This window comes from Nicotiana tabacum, chromosome 20 (genome assembly GCF_000715075.1).
Source record: "Nicotiana tabacum cultivar K326 chromosome 20, ASM71507v2, whole genome shotgun sequence".
NCBI classification, from domain to species: domain Eukaryota; kingdom Viridiplantae; phylum Streptophyta; class Magnoliopsida; order Solanales; family Solanaceae; genus Nicotiana; species Nicotiana tabacum.
Genome location: NC_134099.1, coordinates 50,718,009 through 50,743,283, shown reverse-complemented (window position 1 = coordinate 50,743,283; position 25,275 = coordinate 50,718,009). Strand labels below are relative to the sequence as shown.

Sequence of the window (25,275 nt, the reverse complement as noted above, 5' to 3'; positions counted from 1 at the left end):
ATCATCATTTTCATCTTCAAAAAAAAAAAATTCATATACATCCCAAAAAAGGCCTACTCAGTGTACCAAGTTCTCTACAAATAGAGCAGTAAGAGGAGAGAACGATCGTTTATACTGTATGCAATGTTTCTCTTGCATTTATGCACATGAAGTTATTTCTACGTCTCAAGCGAGTGACCTACTAGTTACCAAGAAAGCAGCGCTACTGTTGTGCTAAGGCTCCCCTCAAATTCAATAACTGCAAAAAAGTATAAAATATTTGTATCAGACTTTCATAGTAAGTTGTGGTCGGATGGTTTGATTCTGCAAAAAAAAGAATAGCATGTGCAATTGAATGATGATACATGTGCTGCCCATGATAATGCATGTGTAAAGGCCAGGGCTAAAGCAATGCTCTGCCACAACTCTAGGCAAAACATAAGGTCTCCATCTGCACAAGTTTATGCAATTCTAAGCAAGAGAGCTAATATAGTTATTTTCTTTGGCAAGACTTACTAAACAACATCAAATACACAGATTGTCTCTCTGTTTCCTTTCAGTATTTCTTTCTTATCAAGTTTTCTGTACAAAGCCCGACTTTTATGCATCAGCATTGGAAGATTGGAAACAGGCAACTGGCTAACTTCACTTGCATTGCTCTAAAATAATCCAGGCTCCAATGACTCCTCTATTATATCCCCTCCCTCCCTCTTAGAATCAAAATAACCATGTCATTTGGAAGATAACAACGCAACCCGTGAATGACAGTAAATTAGACCACAAAAAAGAAATGTACCAAATTAAAGGAAGCACCAAAATTTAATGAGGTTTCATCAATTAACCTACATTATGGACGGAGATAAAAAAAAATTCCGCTATCCAAAAAAGAACATAGAGAGAGTACTCCCCACCAACCCCAAAAGATCTTTTTCTCCATCCCCTTCCTCTCTCTACAACCTGTGTTGCTTGTACAACAACAATAACAACGTCTTCACCCAAGTTGGAATCAACTATATGAATCCTCCGTGTCCATATTGCTCCATTCAACCCTTAATGCTTCTACTCAGGAAAAACAGAAGAAGATTGAAAGTCTTCAACTAATAACAAATACCAGTTCCACAGAGAGCTCGCTGTGTAGCGGCCAAATCTTGAGTTCAGCAAGCTTCAGAAGCAACACAATAACAACTTAAGTGCATAACAATCAGTTTTTACTAAAATTCCAAATCGTAATGCAGAAGTGGATTGCATCTGTCAAATATATGAAGGTTTGAGATATTGCAGATCATCAAATAGTTAAAGCAGAAACCTCTACTATATTCTATGAAAGTCTATCATGTTTTTGATATTACAAGGGACCAGTGTACCATGTCTCCTTAATTCACATTTTTCCTCTGAAAGCCTACACACTAGAGTGGTGGTAATCATTACATACAGTAGAAGAAGAATGGGATTCTGATCTATTCACATTTACATTTCAAGGGAAAAATAATTTTTTATCTGAAGAAAAAGAAAAGAAAAACAAGAAAGCAGAAGAGTAGGTGATGTCGTCGCAGTTTTCCTTCTCTTTAACCTCTATTCTCTTTATTGCTTGTAGCGCAACGGTGAGGGCAACATAATGTTAACTATGAAATTATATGGTCTGGCATCGTCGGATTTTTTCTGAAAACGTGCTTCCTGCAGCGCTCAAATATGCTGTCATAGATCAAATCAAATTGAACTCCAGCTCGTTCGCGATTCACAATGAAAAGAATGTGATCACCTTCAACAATCTTATAGTACCTGATGCCAGAAAAACAAAAAGAAATATCAATACTAAAGCAGCCCTGAAATACCGTTGTTTTATTCAAATAACAACTACACATAGAATTCCAATCTCACTCTATAGCAATCTCGAGTATCCGATATGTGTCAGACAAATATGCAGTATTTCCAATAGTTGCAAATTTTAAAAGTCAAACATTTTCCATATATCAAAGTGAATAGGCATAAATACTAAGAACATAGAAGCCATAATTTCCAATATATTATGTTTAAGGGAGTAAAATGGGAATCATAACAGAGAAATTGAGATAATAGAGCAACAAGAGGTGCAGAAGTCCAATTACAAGAAGCGAAAAGCAAATACAGAGGATTCATCTTTTTGGGAGATGAAAAAGAAGACCATCTGAGCAATTCTTTAATCGCACACCCCTGCTAGATTTTTTTTTAAAGTTCCTCTAACAAGAAAAGGCTTGATGTTGCAACTTCTAGCCACCTTGTCAACAATTTTTAACACATCCACTTCAACCGGACAAAGAGATATGGATGTCCAGTCAAATCTATCAATCAAAATAAGGGAATATAACAACCCCTTAAACAATGACATACGAAAATACTGGTTTGTAAATTGGACTTGCTTCAGAATGATCAAATTACTATCAAATCCTAATGATAACCAAAAAAAATAGAGAAGATGACACTCCTTTGGTTTAGAAACTTCTTAGTACTTACAACTAAGAAGCCATGACCAATAATAAGCGGTGGTTCTTTATGAGAAAAGAGTTCAATTCTATGAAAACCTCTAAACCAGACAGGAATGAGAAAATAAGTATAATGGAAGTGTTGGTAAAAACTGCTTTACTAATAATAGAAATTAAAGAAGTTAAATACCAGAATGGCAACTTGGCAAAAGAAATATAATAGCAGAAGCTTAAGACCGGTAGCCTACCAAATGCCAGGTCGCAAAGGCTGGCAATCAGAATCTTTAACAACCAGTTGACTTGGGTGCTCAACTGGGAAGCGAGGGTGTGTCATAGATATAGTGTTGAGTGCACCATCATTGCCCCACCAATCCTCATCCCTGCAAGAATTAGATGTACAGAAAGACGTAAGATGATGAAATTACGTATGGTTTGTATAAGAACTGTTATTTAGCAGTTCCACTCCGTTTGGATACATGATAATTGCTTTAAGAAGTAACTAGGAGGATAAAATCTATTGGTTTGGTGGTTTTGAATCTTTTTGAGATAAGAATTTGCAAGTCCAAACTCCTCATAAGATGATTGCTCTATGGAGTCAAATAGCTCAACTACGAAATTGCTATACAAAGCTAAAGCTGGGAGGATAAGAAACCCACTCAAAGTGGTTTTCTAAATACTTAATTTGAAACTGGCGTTAGTGCAATGCATATTACTCATGAATGTAAATCCAAGGAATTTTTGCATGCATCAATTTCATGGAGCCTATAGCCAAGTTTCATAGCCTAGTCCGGACAATACAAAACACTGTTGCACAAAGAGCAAAAACCTCAAAACAGAGAATAAGTGGCATAGCAACAACACTTATAGTTTGTTTGGCCAAGCTTCCGAAATCTGCTTATTTTGAGAAGTGTTCTTTTAATCAAAAGTACTTTTGAAAAATAGCAATTTGTGTTTGGCTAATCAATTTGATCAGAAATTTTGCCAATATTAGAGCAGCAATTTATGCTTGGCCAAGATTCCAAAAGTGCTTTTGGGGAAAAGCTACTATTTTCATCTACTGAAATTCAGCATCTGCTACTACTCAAAAGAGTTTATTTTTTCCTAGAAACTTGCCCTAACAGGCTATTACTTGCAGTAGATACCTTGCTGGAAATTTTTGCTACATTGTAACTGCCAATATATTTGAATCAATATCCAGGTAAATGGGAGATGGACTAATAAGGAGAAAACAAAAGACACACCTATATCCTTTATATGGGGGAGGGACATCTGGAGGATGCCGCCATAGGCTCATTTGCAGGACTCTGATGAACAGCAGAGGATGTATCCCAAGTATGCCAGAAGGGACTGTTAGACCCATGACTTTCGCGGTACGCTTGGTAGCATAGCTGAAGTAGTATGTATTAGGAAACGTATGCAAGTGGCTGTTCAACTTGATCGACCCCTGAAGGGTAAGATCAGGAAGTATCCAATCCCCTGAAGCAAATGGACCAGCATTTCCTAAAAGGCAATCAAGAAGACCCCATATTCCAATTTTTCTCCAGGATATGTTGAAGTGGTCAAACCCAAAGTTGTAATAGTTCTTTAGCCATGGAATGTCAATCCAATCGTAAATTAGTACTCCAATGCGGCAAAGTTGGAGCAAAGACACAGGCCTCAAGGACTTCCCATCTTCAGGTCTGTAAATGAAATCAGTTGATTCAGTACATAAAGATCACGAATTTAGCAAACCATAGGAAATCTTGGGTAAACATAAAACTTATAAGAAAAGGCTACAAACAGATAACAGCAATTCGAAAGCACAACAAAGTTAAAACCTTCATATGATCATTATTGAATACCAATATGATAATTAATGGTTGAATGAATTGAAGGCACCTAAAGTGGCATCTGAACATAGCATCTACTTAAAGCTCGATCATTAGTAAAAATTAAGACAATAGCACAATTGATATAATGAACAGCCATGATAGCACTTACTTAGTTGTTGATACGACAATAACAGATCAAATATAGTTGAACAACAGAAAATAAGATTTTCCTTTGGGATAAGTGAACTACAGATAATAAGATATCAGAAACCTACTGCATTCCATCAAAATAGGTTCTTGTTGTCCCGTTGAATGCTCCAGACAATGATGTGATGCTTAAGACCCAGTTCTCAGACGTGTTCTCATATCCCTTAAATGCCTACAATCACAATAAGCGTTGAATTAACAACAAACTTCTTTCAAATCTCGCATTCCATGAATTAATTATAACCAGACTCACCTTATCAGCCAGCATTTGTTGCAAAACTCGAACAACCTGTGCTCCAGCTGAATGCCCAACAAAATGAATAGGGTGATCTTCATCCCATTCTGGGTAATGCCCTGCTTACAAGAAAGTACGAAAGGCTAAATTAACCATTCATAACTTCACAAAAACATCAAAACGCAACGAAAATAAACAGAGGAGGCAAAAAAATTTCGAGCTTGTTCATTAGTACCATGAATTTACAAACATTGAAATTACAAAAAGCTAAACAATGAGGAAAAAAAGATTCTAACCTTGTTCATAAATTCGTCCGAATTGGGAATGTCCACAGGCCTTACTATGTTCTTCCCCATAATCAACCTGCCCTCCTTTCAAATAATAAAACAACTCACGAGCCCTGAAACCTAAAATCCATCAAATGTTGCCAAAAAAAAAAAACATGTACAACAGAACAAAACAACATTACAGCAACATGCAACAAAGAACATAAATAACAAGGATTTGAAGCAGTATCAACCCACCTGTCATATATGCTAGTTAGAGAGCCCAAATCAGGCACAAGAACCCTATCATCCTTCTTCTCTGCACCAGCAAAATATGAAAGCCCTCCTAATCTCTACACAAAACATCACAATTCCAATGCCATGTTATAATTATACCTCAAAAAATTCAATCTTTAACCCTAATATGAGCTAAAAAAACAAAGGCCATAATAGAAAAGAAAATAAAAATGACATACCCCTTTTCCAAAACCAAAGATTCCATGAACCAACACAATGGGAGGCAGATCTTCTGCACTTGTAGTAATCGCCTTTGAATCTTCTGTTTTTAAGTTAGGCTCCAAATTATTAGGCTTGTAAAAAGAATCAGTTAAAGCCTGGGAAAGATCACCAGCCACAGCTGTGCTAAATATGTAAAACCCATATGCCAAATGAACAAAAGAACTCACAAACAGCTCTGTCAATTGCAGTGCTGTTATCCACCACCTTACTATCATTTTCTTTTCTTCCTTTTAACACAAAAAATATAAAGAATTTTGTTTTAACACCTCCCTTCTTCAAGAAAACAAGAAAGCAGCAAGCTTTGATCAATCAACAACTATTCCGAAAGGTTCAATCTAGAAACAAGAATCTCATCAAATAATTAAACCCCCAAAAGGGTGTTTGTATATAAAAAAAAGAACAATTTTTTTTTCAATTTTCAAGGGTAGAAGAAGGGAGGCAAATCAAGCAATCCTTTTCAAAGAAGCCCCCAAAATGGTGGGGGGGGGGGGGTCCTTTTAGCTTTGAAGAGATGAAGAAGAAAATTCAAGACTTTGAAATATAATAGTTTCCCACAATTATCTCATTGCCCACCATAATCAACATAAAAGACCAATCATTTTTATTGCACCCCCATTTGAATTTTTGTGTACAAAGAAGGAGTGGGTATGGGAAATTGGGGCCCACCACACCTCAAAGACTGGTGGGGGTTGGTGCCAGTTGCCATTTAGGTTATAAACGGGTCCCACAAACTTTGACACATGGATAAAAATAGAGTCTTGGAAATTCAAAAGAATCTAAAAAGGGAAATTGGAGAGTGCCAATTCATCAGCATTAGTGATGGAGATTTGGTGAACAAAACAAGATTATGCCTAAATATTGGGGATAAAGATATAATTTAAGGGAATAAGTAAGGTGCATAATCCAAAATGGTCTTAAATATCGGGGTGGTTTGTTTGGTGTTAGGTGGAAGTTGATTCTGGCTAAGATTCTACGTAATAGTAAAATGTTCTAGGAGTTTCTCTTGCATAAAAAACACAAGAACAAGAACGAGGTATTGGTTGGAAAAGAGCTGGAAAGTTCTGTGTTTTGTGTATTTTTAACTATAAACCAACCAAATCCAGAATGGTCTAAATCCCTTATCCATATCAATTATCATTGGCATCCTTTCATTTGTTTTCGCTCTTCTCATCCACGCACTTTTCTCCAAAGGTGCACACCACATTTCCAACGTATAGCTCTTCTTTTTTCTTTTTCTTTTTAAAAAGGAAAAGCAGTTGATTTATTGCTACGGATTCGAAATTGAGCAATTTTATCTTTCGTTAGATTTCCGGTCTCGCTATTAGGAAATTTTTCATTTTTATTCTTGACACCTAATAAAGCACCAATCTGAAGATAATTTTAAATTGAAATCAAAAGTTAGACGGTAAATTTGTATATTAAAGGAGAAGAAGTATGATTTACAAACGAAACAGCTCTCTCAACCTAAATCAATTTATTCTAACAAATTGACTTTTACGGTAGAATAGTTACCTAGAATCAGATTTATTCTAACTATGGGATTGCAACTTGTTAAAAAAAAAAGGAGAAGAATAGCAGCTTGGTTTCGAAAGGGGTCGGGAAAAAGATGAAAGAATGGAGTTATGGAGAGGATTAGGCGAAATCTTTTAGTAGCGATATTTTAGGAATTATAAAAAGGTTATTGAGGATAAAATAGTAAAAATTTAATTTGGTCAAACCAAAAGTGCTTATAAGTTGAAAAGTTATGAGTTGAAGGTGAACATCTTATGATTTTTGGTTGATTTTGGCTTATCAAACGTATAGATAAGCTAAAAAGTATTTATAAGCTAATTTGACCAGTTTATAAACTTAGCCCAAACACCTCTAAGACCCTTTCAGCCAAATCAGAAGGAGAAGCAATCGGGTCTAGAGCAATAAAATATTTAAGAGATGATTGAAAAACTCATATCTAAGTTAAATAGTATATATTTATTTTCTAACAAATACTGAATAAATTTATATAAGTCGAATAGTTGTATCAGATAAAAAATGTCTTATACCTAAGGAGAAAAGGGGCGTAATATGCACTCTTACTAAAGCCGACGTGGGTGAAGAAGTTAGTTGACGAAAACCTTGGAAATGTGGCGCACATGCACTATGCCCATTCTAATATGCAAATGCTGGATTTATTAGGTCTGGAGAGGCTGGAGCACATGCCTTCTAACTCTTCTTGCCTCCATTTTTAATGTTGTTTAACAATCTAATAACTCTACTTGGCTTTAGCAACCTTAGTTGCAATTGTTAATTGGTGGCCCTTTATCAGGTGAAGTACACAAATAGCCTTCCAAGTAAATGATCTTGAATTTTTGTCCCGTTTTTCCAATGAACGGAACATCAAATTTAATAAGTGCTACCCTTTACTTGTTTTATAAGTATTATTTTTAACTTTTGATTTTGAAATTCTATGTATTGAGCAAGCAAAAGTCAAAAATTAAAGATCATACTAAAAAAATCATATTTCTCCAATTTTTTTGCTTTTGTCATTGTACCATTACAAATTTTAATTCTAATATATGGCATGATAACAAATAATTTTACACATAATTTGTTTATCCCATACCTTTCTTGAAATATGTGAAGAACTTTTAGTACTATTTATTTTATTTTTATTTTTATATAATATTATTTTAAGACGAGTTTAAATGAAAAATATGAATAAGAAGAAATTCATATAGTCGAATGATCACGCCCAACTATGTCTCCTAAGAGGTCTTGCGATCGTTACAAATATAATGTGGTTTACAAGTCCCGAGTCGAATACCACAGGGAATTAACTTACTAATCACAACTATTAGTTCTGTAAGAATTCAAATAATCAACCTTCATAAATATTAAATAATGGTTTGAGTATTTACTAACTAAGGACAAAGTAATTAAAATGTTATAATTTATAACTAGCAGAGAAAATGTTGTAGACAAGATTAGAAAAGTCTAAGGTTATAATTTTTCATATTGTCGGAATCCTCCCTACTATATTTCCTACAAATTCACTAAGTATTCTCTACCGATCATGAGTACTTTGGGTGTCGTAACTCTCTTCCGTGTAACTACTACAATTTACTAGATGTATTCTTCCGAACTACGCTAGCTGTCAATAGTTTACTGCTCACTATGATCGTACCAAGGTTCCGTTATTCCTAATCCCACCTATAAACCCTCTGTATTGATTCCTCATATGATGTTGTTCCACAACTACCTAAATGTGTACCATTTTCCAAGTAATACACTCTAAATAGGCACAGTCAATTGAGAGCTGTTCAATCAACATTAATGAAAAAGTAGTTGAACAAGTAGAGAAAAGTCAAAGGCAAATGTATATTAATTGCAATAGAAAATCATCCTCCAATAGGTTACATCAAACCCTAGATGAGAAAGTTTAGCCACTCATAATTTATAAACAATTATCATGATATTCAAAGACATTAAACTACAAAGTAAAGTAAAACGGATGGAAAACCTCGTTGATCCATTGCCCCACAGTACTTTGTAGCCTTTTTCTTCTCCAAAATAATGTCCAAACCTTTCTCAACTCGTTTAGGGAGTATTTATATGTTCGGGTCGAGGTCCTTGAGTTCAAATTCGGGTCGGAGTCTTTTAATTCGCGAACTTTTAACCACCGAGCTACGGAGATCGCGAGGCCAGGCTTATAGTGCGACCAACCTGGATACAGAGCTGGCTACACTTGGCATGTATCTTGGCTTGGGTACTGGCTCTTTTCTTGCATTTTCGTCCTCTTTTCGTGCAAGTTTCATTCGACTCTTGCTTCTGTGATGACCCGATAGGTCATCTAGGGTTTTAGAACCTAATTCTATATTTTGAAGCCTCAAATATCTTATTTTAATCTTCCTCGATTTGTTTGGGTAGTCCGAATATTTTTTCGGAAGGCTTATATGTTAAAAATTAATAAAATATAAAATTTTACCTTAAAAATCTATTTGAGTTAATTTCGGTCAATGTCCGAGAAAACGGACCCGGATCAGTATTTTGACGGTTTCGATGGGTCCGTATCGTTATTTGGGACTTGGACGTATGTCCGGAATTGAATTAAGAGGTCCCTAGCGCGAGTTATCGTATTTTGTTGAAAAATTGAGATTCAAATGCTTATGAATCTAAAAGTTTGACCAATGTTTGACTTTATTGATATCAGGTCTGTATTTTAGTTCCGAAATCCAGTATAGGTCCATTACTATATTTATGACTTGTCTATCAAATTTGGTAAGAAACGGAGTTGATTTGACGTGATTCGAACGTCCGAATGTTAAACTAGAAGTTCATGAATTTTCTTGAAAATTTTATTTGATTTGGTGTCCGATTCATAGTTATAAGTGTTATTTTGGCAATTTGATCACTCGAGTAAGTTCGTATGATATTTTTGGACTTGTGCGCATGTTTGATTTGGAGCCCCGAAAGCGCAGGAAAGTTTCGGGTAGGCTAGAGAGTGAGTTTTGGACTTAAGAAAGTGCTAGTGTGCTTCAGTTCTGGTGCAGACCTTAGACCTTGCAATTGTGAGGTCAGGCTTCTCATTTGCGATATCTATCAAGTTCACATTTGCGATCTACGCCATCGCATTTGCAAAGAGTAGCTGGGGCACCTCAGGTTCGCACTTGCGACCAATCCTTCGCAATTGCGAAGTGGGGTTGGGGGAACAGTGATCACATTTGTGATCAAATGGTCGTATTTGCGTAGTGGCCATCGCGAAATTATGTGCCCTCGCACAAGATCAAAAGAGTTAGTCAAATCCACACATTCGAATCAAATGCTCAAATATATTTTATGGGCTCATATATATCAAAGAAATTCCTCACTCTCACAAAGAAGTTACATGCATGTAGAAAAAACCATAGGCTTGCCCTTTATATAAATCTCCACTAATATAGGCTTGCTTGATCTAAAATCAATTAGGGCTTTTTCATGGTTGTAATGTGGGCTACGGGACGGGTAGAATATATTTTTGGAATAGTGACTAACTCTACTAAGCACTTTAGCACATCACATATTTCTTTAAGCGCAAATTCTTCAATCCCAACTTCGATTTCACAAATAATATCATCCCAAGAGCTTTCCTCTTCTTCTTTTTTTTCCTTTAAGCACTACTTAGTTTCATATCTACTAGCAAGGACAAGATATGCTTATTTTTCTTTTCTACATATTATTATTCTCTTTTTTTTCAACAATATCTTTTTTTTCTACCACTCCTTCTAGTGGCGTCTTCTTTACAATACAAGTACACTTTTCATTGGTTCCACTCAAAAGTCACCCAAGTTTCCTCCTTACTTCTTCTAGCGTTTATTTTATAATTAAAATATTTTAAGAGGTAAAATGATCAAAATAAAACAATGACAATTAATAATAAAGGGGTATAGGCTTGTAATGTGGTTGCCAAGTGAAAGTTTATAGGCTCAAAAGGGTTTACTAGTGATACGCTCAAATTGCACTTTAATTAAATAGTGTAAGGTGGCCGGTGTCAAATATTATAACCCAACAAGGTTGGGGTCGAATCCCACGGGGAATATGGTGTGAAAAGGTTACTTTAGTAGTGTGAAACTTGACTTAGGTCGTAATTCTATTCCGTTAACGTAACAAAAGAATGATATGATTGTGAATTAAAGAGGTAACTAATTTTGATATGAGAATGTAAATGATTTGATTAAGGAAACCAAGGTTGTATCCCCGTAAATGGAATGTAATGCTATCGGTGTTAATATGATATATTTCTAATGGAAGGTCCTTTGATATGCAAATGATTTCTAAATGACTACCCAACATTTTCCAATGTTGGGTAGTATTTTCTCTTTATGATTTTTCCAAATATAAAAGAGTTGCAATTTAAGAACAACCAATTTATGCCAAATAGAACCCACTTATTCCGAAGCGATTCTATTAAACAAGATTTAAAGTCTTGAGTTCTTCATATTCAATTCTACCAAATCCTAACTCACTTTTCCAAGTAAAGAAAGAGTAAAATGGAATAGATTAATGTTTGCAACCACCAACCATAAATAAAGAACAAGAATTGAATAAATATCAACCAACCATTATATATATATTCAATGTTAAACACCCATTAATATTACACCAATCTAGGGTCCACAATCTTAGTATTTAAAACTAGCTACTCATACTAAAATACAAGAATAAAGTATTTAATAAAGCTTACAAAAGTGCAAGATTCCTTCTTTACAACCTTCCAAATAAATGGAGTATTCAATGCTCTTTAAGTAGGACCTTGTGTCAGACTTGAATGACCCACAAAAACCCTAGTTATTCTCTTTATAGTGAAACAAAAGTCGTGGTCAAAATGGGACAAAAATACCCCTTCAGGTAGCTTATGTGATCGCATAATGGTCGCAGACCAGTTATGCGGTCCGCATATTCGTCATTCCATCGCATACTTGCTAAGCTCCTAGTTCTTGCTTCAGTCACATATCAGTTATGCAGTCCGCATGTGTGTTATGCGATTGCATATGCCATCGCATATCTTGGTGAGAACTTTCTTCTACTGGAGTTATGTGACCATTGTGCGGTTTGCATAAGTGTTATGCGACCGCATAATGTACCACATATTTTCTTCTTCATTTGGCCAAGAAATCTATCCCTGTTTGCGATCATCATGTGAATTATGCGGTCCGCATGTGAATTAGCGACTGCATACTTGTAGCATATCCATTCTTTTGCATCCTTTTAACTTCTTTTCCATGTTTTCGGGTCTTCAAGCTCATGCACTACAAAACAACCAGACTTGATCAGAACTAACTAAAAAATTCATTAAAAGACGAGTTAAAATCTAAGCAATTGGTATAAATTATGCCAAAATTCTACAGCACATCAACACTCCCAACTTAAACTCTTACTTGTCCTCAAGCAACTAAAACAAAGTTCCTATTTTATACTACTTTTGTTTTCGACATTCCACAAAACAATAATGATTATAGATGGTTTTGACTGACAGCTAACAAGTATGTTACCCTATTTATTTACCTTTCCTGGAAGACAATTTATCATTCATCCATTCGACTAATCAATTTGTGATATTTGAGTGTAACAGCCTGATCGGTCATTTTGAGCTTTTGCACTTCGCTCGCCAGTTCTCGGGCATGAATTGCCCCGTGTGGTGTATTATGACTTATGTAAATCGTTGGTATTGGGTTTCAGGTTAATCAGAATGAATTTGGAAGAACAGTCTCAGTTGAAAGCTTAAAATTTGAAAGGTTTGACCAAGATTTGACTTATGTGTATTTGATCTCAGATTGGAATTTTTATGGTTTGGTTAGCTCCGTTAGGTGATTTGGGACTTAGGAGCGTGATCGGAATGTATTTTGGAAGTCCGTGGAAGGTTTAGGCTTGAATTGGCGAAATTGAGATTTCAGCATTTTCCGGTTGATAGGCGAGATTTTGATATAGGGGTCGGAATGGAATTCTGAGAGTTGCAGTAGCTTCGTTGTGTCATTTGGGATGTGTGTGCAAAATTTCAGGTCATTCGCACGAGATTTGATAGGTTTTTTGATCTAAAGCGTAAATTAAGAGTTCTTGGAGTTTTTAGGCTTGAATCCTATGGTAAATTGGTAATTGATGTTGTTGTGAGCGTTCCGAAGTTTTGAACAAGTTTGGACGATGTCATGGAATGTGTTGGTAAAATTGGTTTGAAGTTCCGGGAGTTCCGGGTAGGTTCCAGGATGTTTTAGGCAGAAAATCATAGCTGTAGCAGGTCCAGAAGAGTTGCAGGCCTCGGAACCCACCCGCGCGGTCCACACAAAAAGAAGTGCGGCCACGGTATGTTCTGTGCAGACCGCACAAAATGCAATGCAGTCGCGGTGGGGGATATTTCACTGGTCCTAATTCGGAAGCCCATATTTTTTAATCTACAAGGAATTTTGATATGATTCAAAAACGAAGTTGCAGCCCTTCGTGTCTAGTTTCCAAAAAGGTACAGATATCACACTTTGGACATCTGCAGCAAAAGTTATGGCCAAAATACTAAAGTTTGTCACTGCAGAGGAAAGCTTGTGCGTCCGCGGTCATTTTTGTGCGGACCGCACTAGTTTTGTGCGAACCGCGGTCGATTTTGTGAGGTCCGTGGAGGTGGAAATCCGTGGAATAGTCTATAAATACGAGGTTTTGAGTTTTATTTAATATTTTGACCTAGAGAGCTCGGATATTGGCGATGTTTCGAAGATTTTTCAAGAAATTCATCGGGGTAAGTGATTCTAACTCAGATTTGGCTAGAGTACATGAATCTATCATTAAATTCGTGATTGGGGATGGAATTTGGGAAGAAATTGTAAAATCTTTCAAAAATGTAAAATGATGATTTGATGAACCAAATGGTATCGGAATTGGATAATTTTTATATGGTTAGACTCGTGAGAGTATAAGGATTTTAGTCTTGTGAATTTTGTCAAATTCCAAGATGTGGGCTCGGGGGTCGGGTTTGACCAAATTTTGGGAATTTTGTGGTAATTTTTATTATTTTCGAGTGGGCTTTGTTCCCTTAGCACATTTTGATGATTTTGTACTGATTTCGGCTAGATTTGGAGCATCCGAAGGCCGATTCGAGAGGCAAAGGTATTGCGACCTAGAGTTCGGACCGGATAAATATGAGTAATGATTGTAAATGATGTTCTGATGGTTTGAAACCCTGGATTGCACATCGTAGTGCTATATTGAGGTGAGGCACACGCTTGATGACGTGCACTATTGGGGATTGTGACTTGGTCCGTCCCGATTGATGATTTTACCGCGTATTTGACTGAAACTTGTTTGCTTTCATCATGCTTTGGGTTGATTGCCATATTTGGGCTTCGTGCCAACTATTTGAACCCTTCGGGGATTTTTGTTTATATTTCCTCACTGTTTTGACTTTATACTTGAACTCAGTCATGTTATTTTCCACTATTTTACTACTCAGCCATTTTACTCAGTTTTAAGACTTAAATGATAACTTTAAATGATGATTTGGGCTGAGAAATATTGTTTTACTATTGCCCGAGAGACTTGTGAGTATTTTTGATTGAGTAAGGCCGAGATCCTAGTTGTGAGGAAACACTGATACTGATTGAGGACGAGGGCCTGAGATATGTACGCCACGCGGTGGCTTGTTGATATTGTTTATGAGGCCGAGGGCGTGAGATATATACGCTGCGAGGTGGCTTGACTGATATGAGGCCGAGGGACTAGATTTGATGCCTTAAGATGGCTTGATATTGCGCTTGGGCCGTAAGCGGCCGCTCCCGGAGTCTGCACACCCCCAATAAGCGCGGGCACCCATTGTGATGTGAGATATAGCCTGAGGGGCTGGTACTGTTCTGAGATTGTGCCTGAGGGGCGAACCTTTATGTGTTTATCTTATTAATTGCCTGTCATTACCTGTTGATTGTGTATTTGTGCCCGAGGGGCGGATTTTTGTGCTTATCTGTACTAATTGTTTGCATTCGTTTGCGTAACTACTGAAAAAGTCATTTCTAAAGAAGTCTAAACTGAGCTAAGATATTTTAGGAAATTTTTACAGCTTCACTACTTTCTTACTAGTTTTGGACTACTTCAATACAACATCTTGATATGTTTTACGTGATATCTTGTTTTCAATCTTTATTTATTATTATTACTCACTGAGTCGGAGTACTCACATTACTCCTTGCACCTTGTGTGCAGATTCGGGTATATTTTGGCTGATCAGAGGCAGAGTCAACAGAGTTTAACAAGGTAGCTACCGGCATTCGCAACATTGCTTTTCTCTCTCTTCTTTTCATTAGACTCTATTTTGTACACTCCATGCTTTTTGTTGTATTTATACCCTAGTAGATGCTCGTGACTTGTGACACCCCGGTTAGGGTTATGTTGGGTTGTACTTCCGCACCTTATTGACATTATTCGCTACTTAGTATTGCTATATCATGTTTTAGACTGCTTTTATAATATTTAACTATTTAAAAAGTGAATTGGGTATAATTGGCTGGCCTTGTCTTCATGAGAGGTGCCATCACGACCGGGTTCGGGTTTAGGATCGTGACAAGTTGGTATCAGAGCCTAGGTTACATAGGTCTCATGAGTCATGAGCAGGTTTAGTAGAGCCTCGCGGATCGGTACGGAGACGTCTATATTTATCCTCGAGAGGCTGCAGAACCTTTAGGTAAACTTCACATCTGAATTCTTATCGTGCGTCCTTTGATTCAGCTTGAAATGTAACTCTTTGAATTCCTTCCACGTGTTCGTGTGCGCGCATGAGCACTCAGTATCAGATGTGCATCGATGGCTTGTGATTCCCTGATCGAGGGGCGAGATACGATCTCTATGTGTTGATGTTGGGCCAGTCGGAGGACTTGAGGCTGGATTTTTGCCTATAGCTTGAGCACCGAGGTGCTGATTGTGTGAGTAGGTGATTTTGAATTTATATGTTCGGTATTTTTCCCTATTAGTAGAAGTGACGGCTGGATGGCTATGTAATGAGAATGTTAGTGTTGCGAGATATATTCGTATGATTTGGAAGTGACGAGAAAGGTATGCTGGAGGATAGAAGAACTATTAGGTGCTTGATTTCCGTCTTGATTCGAGTTATATCCCGAGTTATGGGCGTGTGAAGAATCTTTTCATGTCTCTCAGTTGGGAGTGGAGTAGATTTCATGTTGCGGTATGAGTTCAGACTCAGGAAAACTAAGTGACTGCATAATGGTTATGACGGTAGATGGTATACATAAATGTTAGTTTAAGGCGAATCAGGTGTGTTATCTCCTGCGAAGTGTTCTGGAGTTGTGTGATCTTTATGTTGTCTGTTAGAAGATCCCATTTACAAGAGAGATATATGTGTGAATTCAATTTGGGTCGCTTAAGAGAGTGGGTTTAATTGTTACGAGAGTAAATGCAAGATTTGTAGAAGATATGAAGTACCAGATGGTCTGTGTTCCACGAGCTTATGAAGGATTGAGTTAGTCTCACTATGGTGTTATGGCAGCAATAAAGTGTATGCGTTATGAGTTATGGTGTGTGTTTTGATCTATGGCTTCGAGCCAAGTGGGGGAGTCCGCTATTGAATAGTTGATTGCACGGTTATGTGCTCTAATGATTCCATCTCGACGCGTATTTGTGAATCAGTTTTGGCTCGAGTAAAGGAAATTTCAATAAAGGCTATGTTATGCTTTATGGGTGTACGATAATCGGGGAATGATTTAAGTTGTGGTTGGTAAGGAATGCTCGGTGTATAGGGCAGAAAGTTGCTTGGTTATATTGGAATGAGGTCATATACTGCAGTGTCGGAGTGCTAGTGAAGCACAGGTTGTTCGGTTCGTTTAATCAATCTAACTGTGGGTTGAGTAGAGTGGATGGATCTAGAGAATGGTCCTATTGTGTTCAAAACTCTACATGCAATAATTGGAGGCTTTCGAGTTGTACTTATGGCTAGAAACTGAGTTTTCAGTGGAAGATGACAAGACTTGTGGTATTTTCTATATTAATTATGGGATGATATATATCAGTATCGGGAAGGTGAAGGTAATGGCTTTGGGGAACACTTAAAAGAGTATTCAGCGGTTTATGAGCCTTAGACGGTGTGGCTTTATGCTTGGGTTCCGTGTGGTAAGTTTGGGTTGAGGAATTGTGGTGATATAGCAAGGAGGGATATCAAGCTGAAGGTAAATCAGAAGGGAACTCGGATAGATAGGGTATCTTGGTAGTAGGACGGATCGATATGGTAAGGATATGATTAGTTCCTTGGGTGTGTACGGGGTAATGAGTTCCTACAGGTATTTCGCGACAATGCTCTTAGGTTTTGATGGCTTGCATAGCTTGGTCGAGTTAGAAGGATTCAGTCCTGGCAGGTCTGGCTTGTGCAAGGGGAACTCGGAGAGTTCTTGATGGTTTCTACTTCAATTGGAGATGTATATTTTCTATGGGCATGAGGAGCAGGGGTTGTATAGTGATTTTCTTCCAGGTTGGGCTCAATGGAAAGTTCTTGGTTGGTTGAGTACATAGTTGCTTGTGGTTCGGAAGGGATATGAAGTTCTCACGGTTACCTTGGGATGGTATGGTATATGCGGTATGTGTGGAGGATCGAGATTTGTGTGTGTAAGGTTACGATTCAGTTTTGAAGGGAAAATCATAAAATTCTTAGGCAGCAAGGGCAGTTTCAGATGATTAGGGAAATGAGCTTCAAATGATTTGGGGATGATCTTCAGATGATTAAGGAAATGGTATTGCTAGTTTGAGTGACTTGACGAGGGTATATGTTTAGGAAAGGCAATGTGATTAAGTTGATGGTACTTCGGTAGTATTGCGACACCTTCTTGTTAGATCGACGGCTGGTGTTCGAGTTTGCTTGCACCGAGAATTTTAGAGTATCTTTCGTGGAATGATTGGGTATTTGAGGTGCGATATGCATTCGAACGACAAAATTGGGATCAGGTATGTTGATTCATGTGCCATATGGATTTGGAGACAGGGAAGATTTCACATTCAGGCTATGTTGCGGTTGTGAGTCGCGTGTATCGACACTGTTTAGTGACTATCACGGTTTGGAGACCCGAGCAGATCTTTTGTGCTTGGCATGTTAGATTTTGGATGGGATATTGGGTTCAGACTGGTTGTCTCCGTGTTGTTTCATTCTGTGCTATTACGCTAAGGCGGCACTGTTGGCTATGCCGGAAATGCCACGGATTGAGTGGCGAGGTCCGTAGGATTATGCCCTAGTGGAGTGGTTTTATATTTCGAAGACCCAGCGGATGGCTGGGAAGAATTGTTTTTCTTATGTGGGATTTCGTGATAAATGTCAGTGCAGAGGCTCCTACCATTGATTCGGTTCCGGTGGTGATGGACTTTTCGGATGTGTTTCTTGTGGCCGGGCATGTCGCCGGGCAGGGTGGTTGATTTCGGTATTAATTTGATGTTGGGCACCGTATCGTATGGCACCGACAGAGTTAGAGGGGTTGAAGGAACAACCTCAGGATTTCCTTGATGAGGAGTTCATTGGTAGGCCAATGTGGATGCCTGTTCTAACTTGAGTCGGCTTGGGTGGCTCCGAATTGTATTGCTGAGAGAGGTGTTGTGATTTTTTGGTTATAGGCACCTAGGGTGTGGTTCTATTGGGGTTTCATAGTGGAAGTCGACCGGGAAGAGAAATTGGGTGTTACTCGGTAAATAGTGTACGGGTTATGTCCTTTCGAGTTTGTGTGGTGTAGGTTATTTGCTCTACCGGGGGTATGATGAATTGCTTTGATTCCAAACATCAAATTGTGCGTGGTTTTCGATTTCGAGCATAGTGACTTGAGGTGGTTCATGTGGAGCAGTGTTGGATAGGATCGCGCATTGCAGCGAAGTTATGTGGAGGTATGACCTGGCGGGTTAGATTCGTGTGTTCTGTTCCCATGATGCCAGACGGGTTCTCAGCCTTGTGTTGTGATGGTACTGGTGAGCTTGAGGTACAACTCTTTCATTTGGGTCATTTTCATGATTTGAGTACGTTCAGACTGTTGCTTATTGGTGCACGTATTGTGCAACTTGTGGCTTAGGCCTGCATTGATGTGTCATATCACCAGAGTAGAGTGTTGGATTATAGGAGACCGTTGGGATCATTAATGAATACGAACGGGTTCGATTTCAGCATATTAGAGGGATAATATCGAGCTTCGGCTCAGAAATTTGCTGCGGTATTTGCCAAAGGAGAAGTGGCTTCTTGAATGGTTGATCTAGAAAATGGTTATGGCTTATCGCGTGTTTTAGTGATCATTGGCAGTATATGAAAGTGTTGGGTTGAGACTTTAGTTGATAAGAGTTATTCTATCGGTATTCGGGTGTTGTGTGCAGTTGCTGTAATTAGAACTTATCATTATGAGTGTTTGAGTTATGTGTGTCACACCTCCTTTTTACCTACCCCCGAGAAGGGAGTATAAGGGAGTTTTTTCCAACTTAAAGTGACAATCGAAACGGGGTTATTTTTTAAGTTCAGAGTCGCCACTTGGGATAATTTTATGGTGTCCCAAGTCACGGGTTCAAATCCCGAATCGAGGAAAAGATTGACTCTGTATTACAGTCCGCGAACAAGAAATCCGGGTAGAAATTCTGTTAACCTGGGAGAAGGTGTTAGGCATTCTCGTGTTCCGTGGTTCTAGCACGGTCGCTCAACTGTTATTATTGGCCTATTTATCTGATTTTAGAACACTTTCAAATCTATGTGTATTTTTAACTTTTAAACCGCTTTTATTTAATTAAGGAAAATTCAAGGTTACTTAAAACACATCGCAAGCCACGCTACATGAAATGCACCCGTGAGTCACGACACATTCTATTTAACCTTGTTGGAAATTAGAAACGGGTCACATGAAATGCACACCCAGACTTTAGTAATAGTCGTATTATTTAAATAATTAACGCGCCTAAAGAAAACTACGAAATTCATTTTTAATGTCTAAGTTATAAAAGTAACACGAGGGCCATAGGGATTCAATTATGGATGGGACACCTCGGCCTAAAGAACTACGGTGTTCATGATTAAGCCTACACTACTTTGAGGTTCACTGCGAAGGTCTTTGTGGAAAGACATATTATTTATGTGACTTATTCGAATGAGATCGATAAAGTCGGGCCATGGCTACCTTAACTCAACCCTAACGTATAAATTGCTCAAAACAATACCAATCAAACTTTAGATCCATACTGAATGTCGACAATATTAAAATATGCTTCAATATTACAAAATAATAGCCATAACAAGAAAGCAAATCAAGTAAACGAAAGCAACGATTATATGTTTTAATCTTTTTCCAACAAATGAGTGAATAGCAATCACATGTTATCAGGCACACAATTAGCTGTACTCAACTTTGCATATAATTTAACAAGGATCAACATGAACTCAAAGTTTGACTTCAATTACAGTACCTTAACAGTGAGAAATCAACAAGAATTAAGCTTCAAAACACCACATATTATGCAAAAATCAAACTCAAAGAATCCATGTTGATTGAATTTCATCTCAATTTCATCAAAAATCTACTATAAATAGCGTCTCAATAACAACAAAACCAGCAAAAATCGAGTCAAAATCAGAACAGAAGCAGTTCGTAGAAAACGAACAACAACAGTAAACTCCATAGTTAAGGAAAACCACGTTCACATATGGCTGAACATGAAGCAGCTCACTTTAACAAAACAGAGGCAGTAAACAATTAGCACAAATTGAAGTAATCAATGAGCAAATAATGAACGTATGTTTCAACAATCCAAAGGAAGCGTCGGAGCATCAGAAAATAGTGGCAACATTATTACGACACCGAGGAACGGATCAACGATTTCAGAATTTCGAATCGAGATTCATATCTGATACGCAACTAAAAATCGAAAAGAAAAACTAGAGCAAAGGCCAAACCACCATCGGATCTCAAACGGAAACCTCAACGAGACTTGACACAACCTCAGATCGGGGACTATTGATGAAACCTCGAATCAGTACCAGAACTTTCAAACCATACACGAGCTTAAATGACCTCCTCTTTGGAACGAAAATCAAAGAACGACGCCTCTGATTTTGACACGAAAGTCACAAAAATGCAAGAAGAAAACAGAGTCTTTCTTTCGCTTTTGTATGAGGGATGGTGTCGCGGCTGTGGTTTGAGATTTCAGGCCAGATCCGTCGCATGGTGTTGTGTGCGTCGAGGGTGTTCAGAAAGAAGCCATCGAAGGCCGCTTCGTTTTCTTCTGAAGAAGAAGGTCGACAGGGGTGGATCAAGGCTGGTTTGGTTTCTGTCTTCTGAAGAAGACGATGAGACAGGTGAGCTTTGGTGAATTCCGGCGCTGATTGATTTGTCCCTAGGTTTTAGACGTTATTCCTCTATCCCCTTATATATTGTTAGCTTCTAGGTCCTTAGGCTGATTTAGGCATTAGGTCTAGCTTCCTTTTATAGGTTTAGGATTTTAGGGTTATATTTAAGTTAAGGGGTATGGACCTAGGAATTATGGGGCTAGGTCCAAAAACTAGGCCTAAAAATGGGTCGCTTGAGCCCAAATTTTATTCTTTCCCCGCGAACGAGACTAAAATACGATCTTATTTATTAATTAATCCTACTTAAGTAAAATAACCATTAAAATAAGACTAGCCTTTAAAACAAAATTATTTTTGGTATTTTTCAAGATTTAAAATGACTACAAAACATTAATGAACCTATGTTTTTTGTAATTTTCGTTTTCTTGTAATAAAATAAAGTAAAAGAATAAAAATGAGTTGAAATAGCTGTATTAGGCCTGAATTAAATATTTACGTGCTAAAATATGAAAAATCTTGGGGAGGGTCAAAAATCACATGTCTATAGCTGCCCCTCTTTGACTGGAAACACGAAGTATTTTCAGACAAAGAATGACTAGACAGGTTTTTTGACCCGACCCTTATTTGGAGAGACTAAAACTACGAGAAAGGGGAATGTGACCGAGCCCTGGTATCTGAGCTGCCTACATATCCTTAGCTATAAAGGAATCAGGTCACATGTAGTTCAGAGGTGAGTAAGATGATGGAGTATACCAAGATGGAGAGCCAGTCGAGGTGCCTTTCCGCCGAGGTTCCGGTCCGCAGTCCTGTTATTACATCAATATCACCATAAGAAAAACTAACTAAGCCTGTCAACTACAGGTTACTAGATTCCTATCTATATCTTCAAGCTTGATCTTGTGATTCCTGTTGCCTTGTTGCCTTGTATTCTCCAGGTGACATCCCTTTGTTGCTGACTTGAATTGTAATCTGAGATGCTTTCCCTTTTCTTCAAGTGGGCGCCTGATTGCTGAACTCGACCGTCTTCCTTCGAACATTGCTACTTTCCCTTCGTTCTTCAAGTGGGCTCCTGATTACCAACACTTGAATTGCTGCTTTGTTCTCCAGGTGGGCTCCTGATTACCGACACTTGAACTGCTTTGTTCTCCAGGTAGGCTCCTGATTACCGATGCTTGAATTGCTTTGTTCTCCAGGTGGGCTCCTGATTGCTGAACTTGAAATCTATTCCCGTGCTCTCTAGGTGGGCTCCTAATTGCTGAACTTGAACTGTATTCCCGTGCTCTCCAGGTGGGTGCCTGATTGTTGAACTTGAACTGTATTCTCATGCTCTCCAGGTGAGCGCCAGATTGCTGAACTTGAACTGTATTCCCATGTTCTCCAGGTGGGAGCCTGACTGCTGAACTTGAACTGTATTCCCGTGCTCTCCAGGTGGGCACCTGATTTCTGAACTTGAACTATATTCCCGTGCTCTCCAGGTGGGCGCCTAATTGCCAAAACTTGAACTATATTCCCGTGCTCTCTAGGTGGGCGCCTAATTGCCAAAACTTGAACTGTATTCTCGTGCTCTCTAAGTAGGTGCCTCATTGCCAAAACTTTAACTGTATTCCCATGCTCTCCAGGTGGGCGCCTGATTGCTGAACTTGAACTGTATTCCCGTGCTCTCCAGGTGGGCGCCTGACTGCTGAACTTGAATTGTATTCCCATGCTCTCCAGGTGGGCGCCTGACTGCTGAACTTGAACTGTATTCCCGTGCTCTCCAGTTGGGCGCCTGACTGCTGAACTTGAATTGTATTCCCGTGCTCTCCAGGTGGACGTCTGACTGCTGAACTTGAATTGTATTCCCGTGGTCTCCAGGTGGGCGCCTAATTGCTGAACTTGAATTGTATTCCCGTGCTCTCCAGGTGGGCGCCTGACTGCTGAACTTGAATTGTATTCCCGTGCTCTCCAGGTGGGCGTCTGATTGCTGAACTCGAACTGCTTCTCCCTGTTCGCCAAGTGGGTGCCTGATTTCAACAAAATAGACAAAACAAAGAAAATTTTGCTGCCCCATTTTGGTAGCTGGGCACATCAGTGAGTGTTAAATTGAATCATGTTACCAAACATTATCAAGAATTTGAAAGCTAGATCCCGTTATCCAGGAGGGTCCTGACAGCTCCTATTTAAATGACAATTTTAAAGCTAAATTATGTCTTCTGAAGGTATGTCTTATGCTAAGTCTTGTTATCCAAGCAAGTTTTAAAATTACATCCCATTATCCAGGAGGGTCCTGGAAACTCCTAATTGAATCATATCTTAAACATGCAAACTTTGAAGCCAACTTATATTCTTTTGGGGTACATTTATGCTAGATTATGCTACTCATGATTGTTTTGAATTTTAAACTAGGTCCCATTTTCCAGGAGGGTCCTGAAAATTTACGGTCAAACCTGTCTGGTGCTTGCTTTTCCTTACGGAGGGTTTCTTCGAAACAAACGAAATTTTCTGCCCCTGTTTCAATCAAAGAAAAATTCTTGTCAGTTTAAAATGCGATGGTTGGTTTGTGGCCTTGACTTTGAGGGCGATTGCTCCTCCACTTCCCATGATAACTTTGACTTCCACTCGAATACCTTGCTAACCACTTTCTCCGTCATCCTTATCACATAAAATACCTCTTCTCCGTTCAGACCCAATACTCTTTATCTGTTGCATTGCTCATGAACTGACATTTACCAAACCTTTGTATCTCACATGAATCACAAAGCACGTCAATTGCCACCCACTTAGTGCGTATGCTGTTCTTTCTTGACTTAAACCACTGGCCTGGGCCTTGAGGTCTATTGCTCCTTCACTTGCCATGTTAACTTTGATTTCTACTTGGAAGACCTTGCTTGTCATTGGTTAGCCACTTTCTTTGTCAATCTTATCACAGAAAATACCTTTGATCCGTTCACCCTACACCTTTCATCTGTTGCATTATTCATGAATTGATATATACCAAACCTTTGTATTTCACATGAATCCCAAAGCATGTTGATTGTTACCAACTCAGTGCGCATGTTGTTCTTTCCTAACTTATGCCACTTTGATGTGCTGACCAGATCCCGTTTTGTGCAATTGGAAAGCTGGTGGCAAATTTTAAAGTCATTTCTCACTTATTTTGACCAAACAGACTCAGGAAGAGGAAGTAAACAAGACAAAAGGAACAAGGTAAAGGACAAAGGAAAGAGATGATTCCTAACAAGAAAACTACAAAGTAGAAACCTATCAGATGTGGATACCAACTCTAATTACCATGACATGCACCTGTGGCCTATTTTGTTGAGCAAGTCTGATGTTCAACTCCTGTTATACCCCTAAACTGTGAAACTGGGCTTCAATGCTCCGATTATCCAATATGATTCACAATCCTTATTCGACTTGTAGTGCCCGAAGGGTTTTCACCATCAAGCCTCTCTCATTTTGTTCTTTCTCTTAACTTACCGCCGCCTAAAGGTGCCCGCGAGGGTTTTCACCAATAAGACTCTCTCATTTTTTATTTCTCTCAGCTCCCGTCGCCTTACGGTGCTCGTGAGGGTTTTCACCAATAAGACTCTCTCATTTTCATTATTTTTCTGCTTGGACCAGAGTGTTGCCCCTGATATGAATTACCTCTCCTTGCTTGACTTGGCATCTCTCAAAGACTGATCGGAAGATCTTTCTTTGGACCGTAACGTGGGCTTTTGGATAGGGTTGAAAAGAAAGGATATCAAAGGCTCAAAACAATTCACATGGGTTCAAAATTACAACTTTCAGAATCAGATTTCTTACAAGAACCACAACTTCTGCCCCAGTTTCTTACTTGGGGACTTTTTGATTTTTATTTTGATGGGACCGAACCGTGAGGCTTCCTACGTATCCTTTAAAGGAATCAGGTCGAACGTTATTGTTGTGATTTTCTATTTTCTCTTTCTTTTCTTTCTCTTTTTGTTTTCTTTTTCTTTTTTTGTTGTTTTTCTTTTTTTTCTCTTTTCATTCTTTTCTTTCTCTTTTTCTCTTTTCT

At 38.4% G+C, this 25,275-nt stretch overlaps 1 protein-coding gene across 1 annotated transcript; it reads right to left on the bottom strand.

Moving 5' to 3' along the window:
- Positions 1 to 1,269: 1,269 nt before the first annotated feature.
- LOC107829567 (uncharacterized) lies at positions 1,270 to 6,492 on the bottom strand. Its single transcript, XM_016657014.2, has 8 exons — positions 5,434 to 6,492; positions 5,216 to 5,310; positions 4,988 to 5,091; positions 4,710 to 4,810; positions 4,525 to 4,628; positions 3,680 to 4,117; positions 2,687 to 2,818; positions 1,270 to 1,758 (listed from the first exon to the last, which is right to left on the bottom strand). The coding sequence occupies exons 1-8, from the start codon at positions 5,689 to 5,691 to the stop codon at positions 1,602 to 1,604; spliced, it is 1,389 nt and encodes a 462-aa protein (XP_016512500.1). The 5' UTR covers positions 5,692 to 6,492; the 3' UTR covers positions 1,270 to 1,601.
- Positions 6,493 to 25,275: the final 18,783 nt, after the last annotated feature.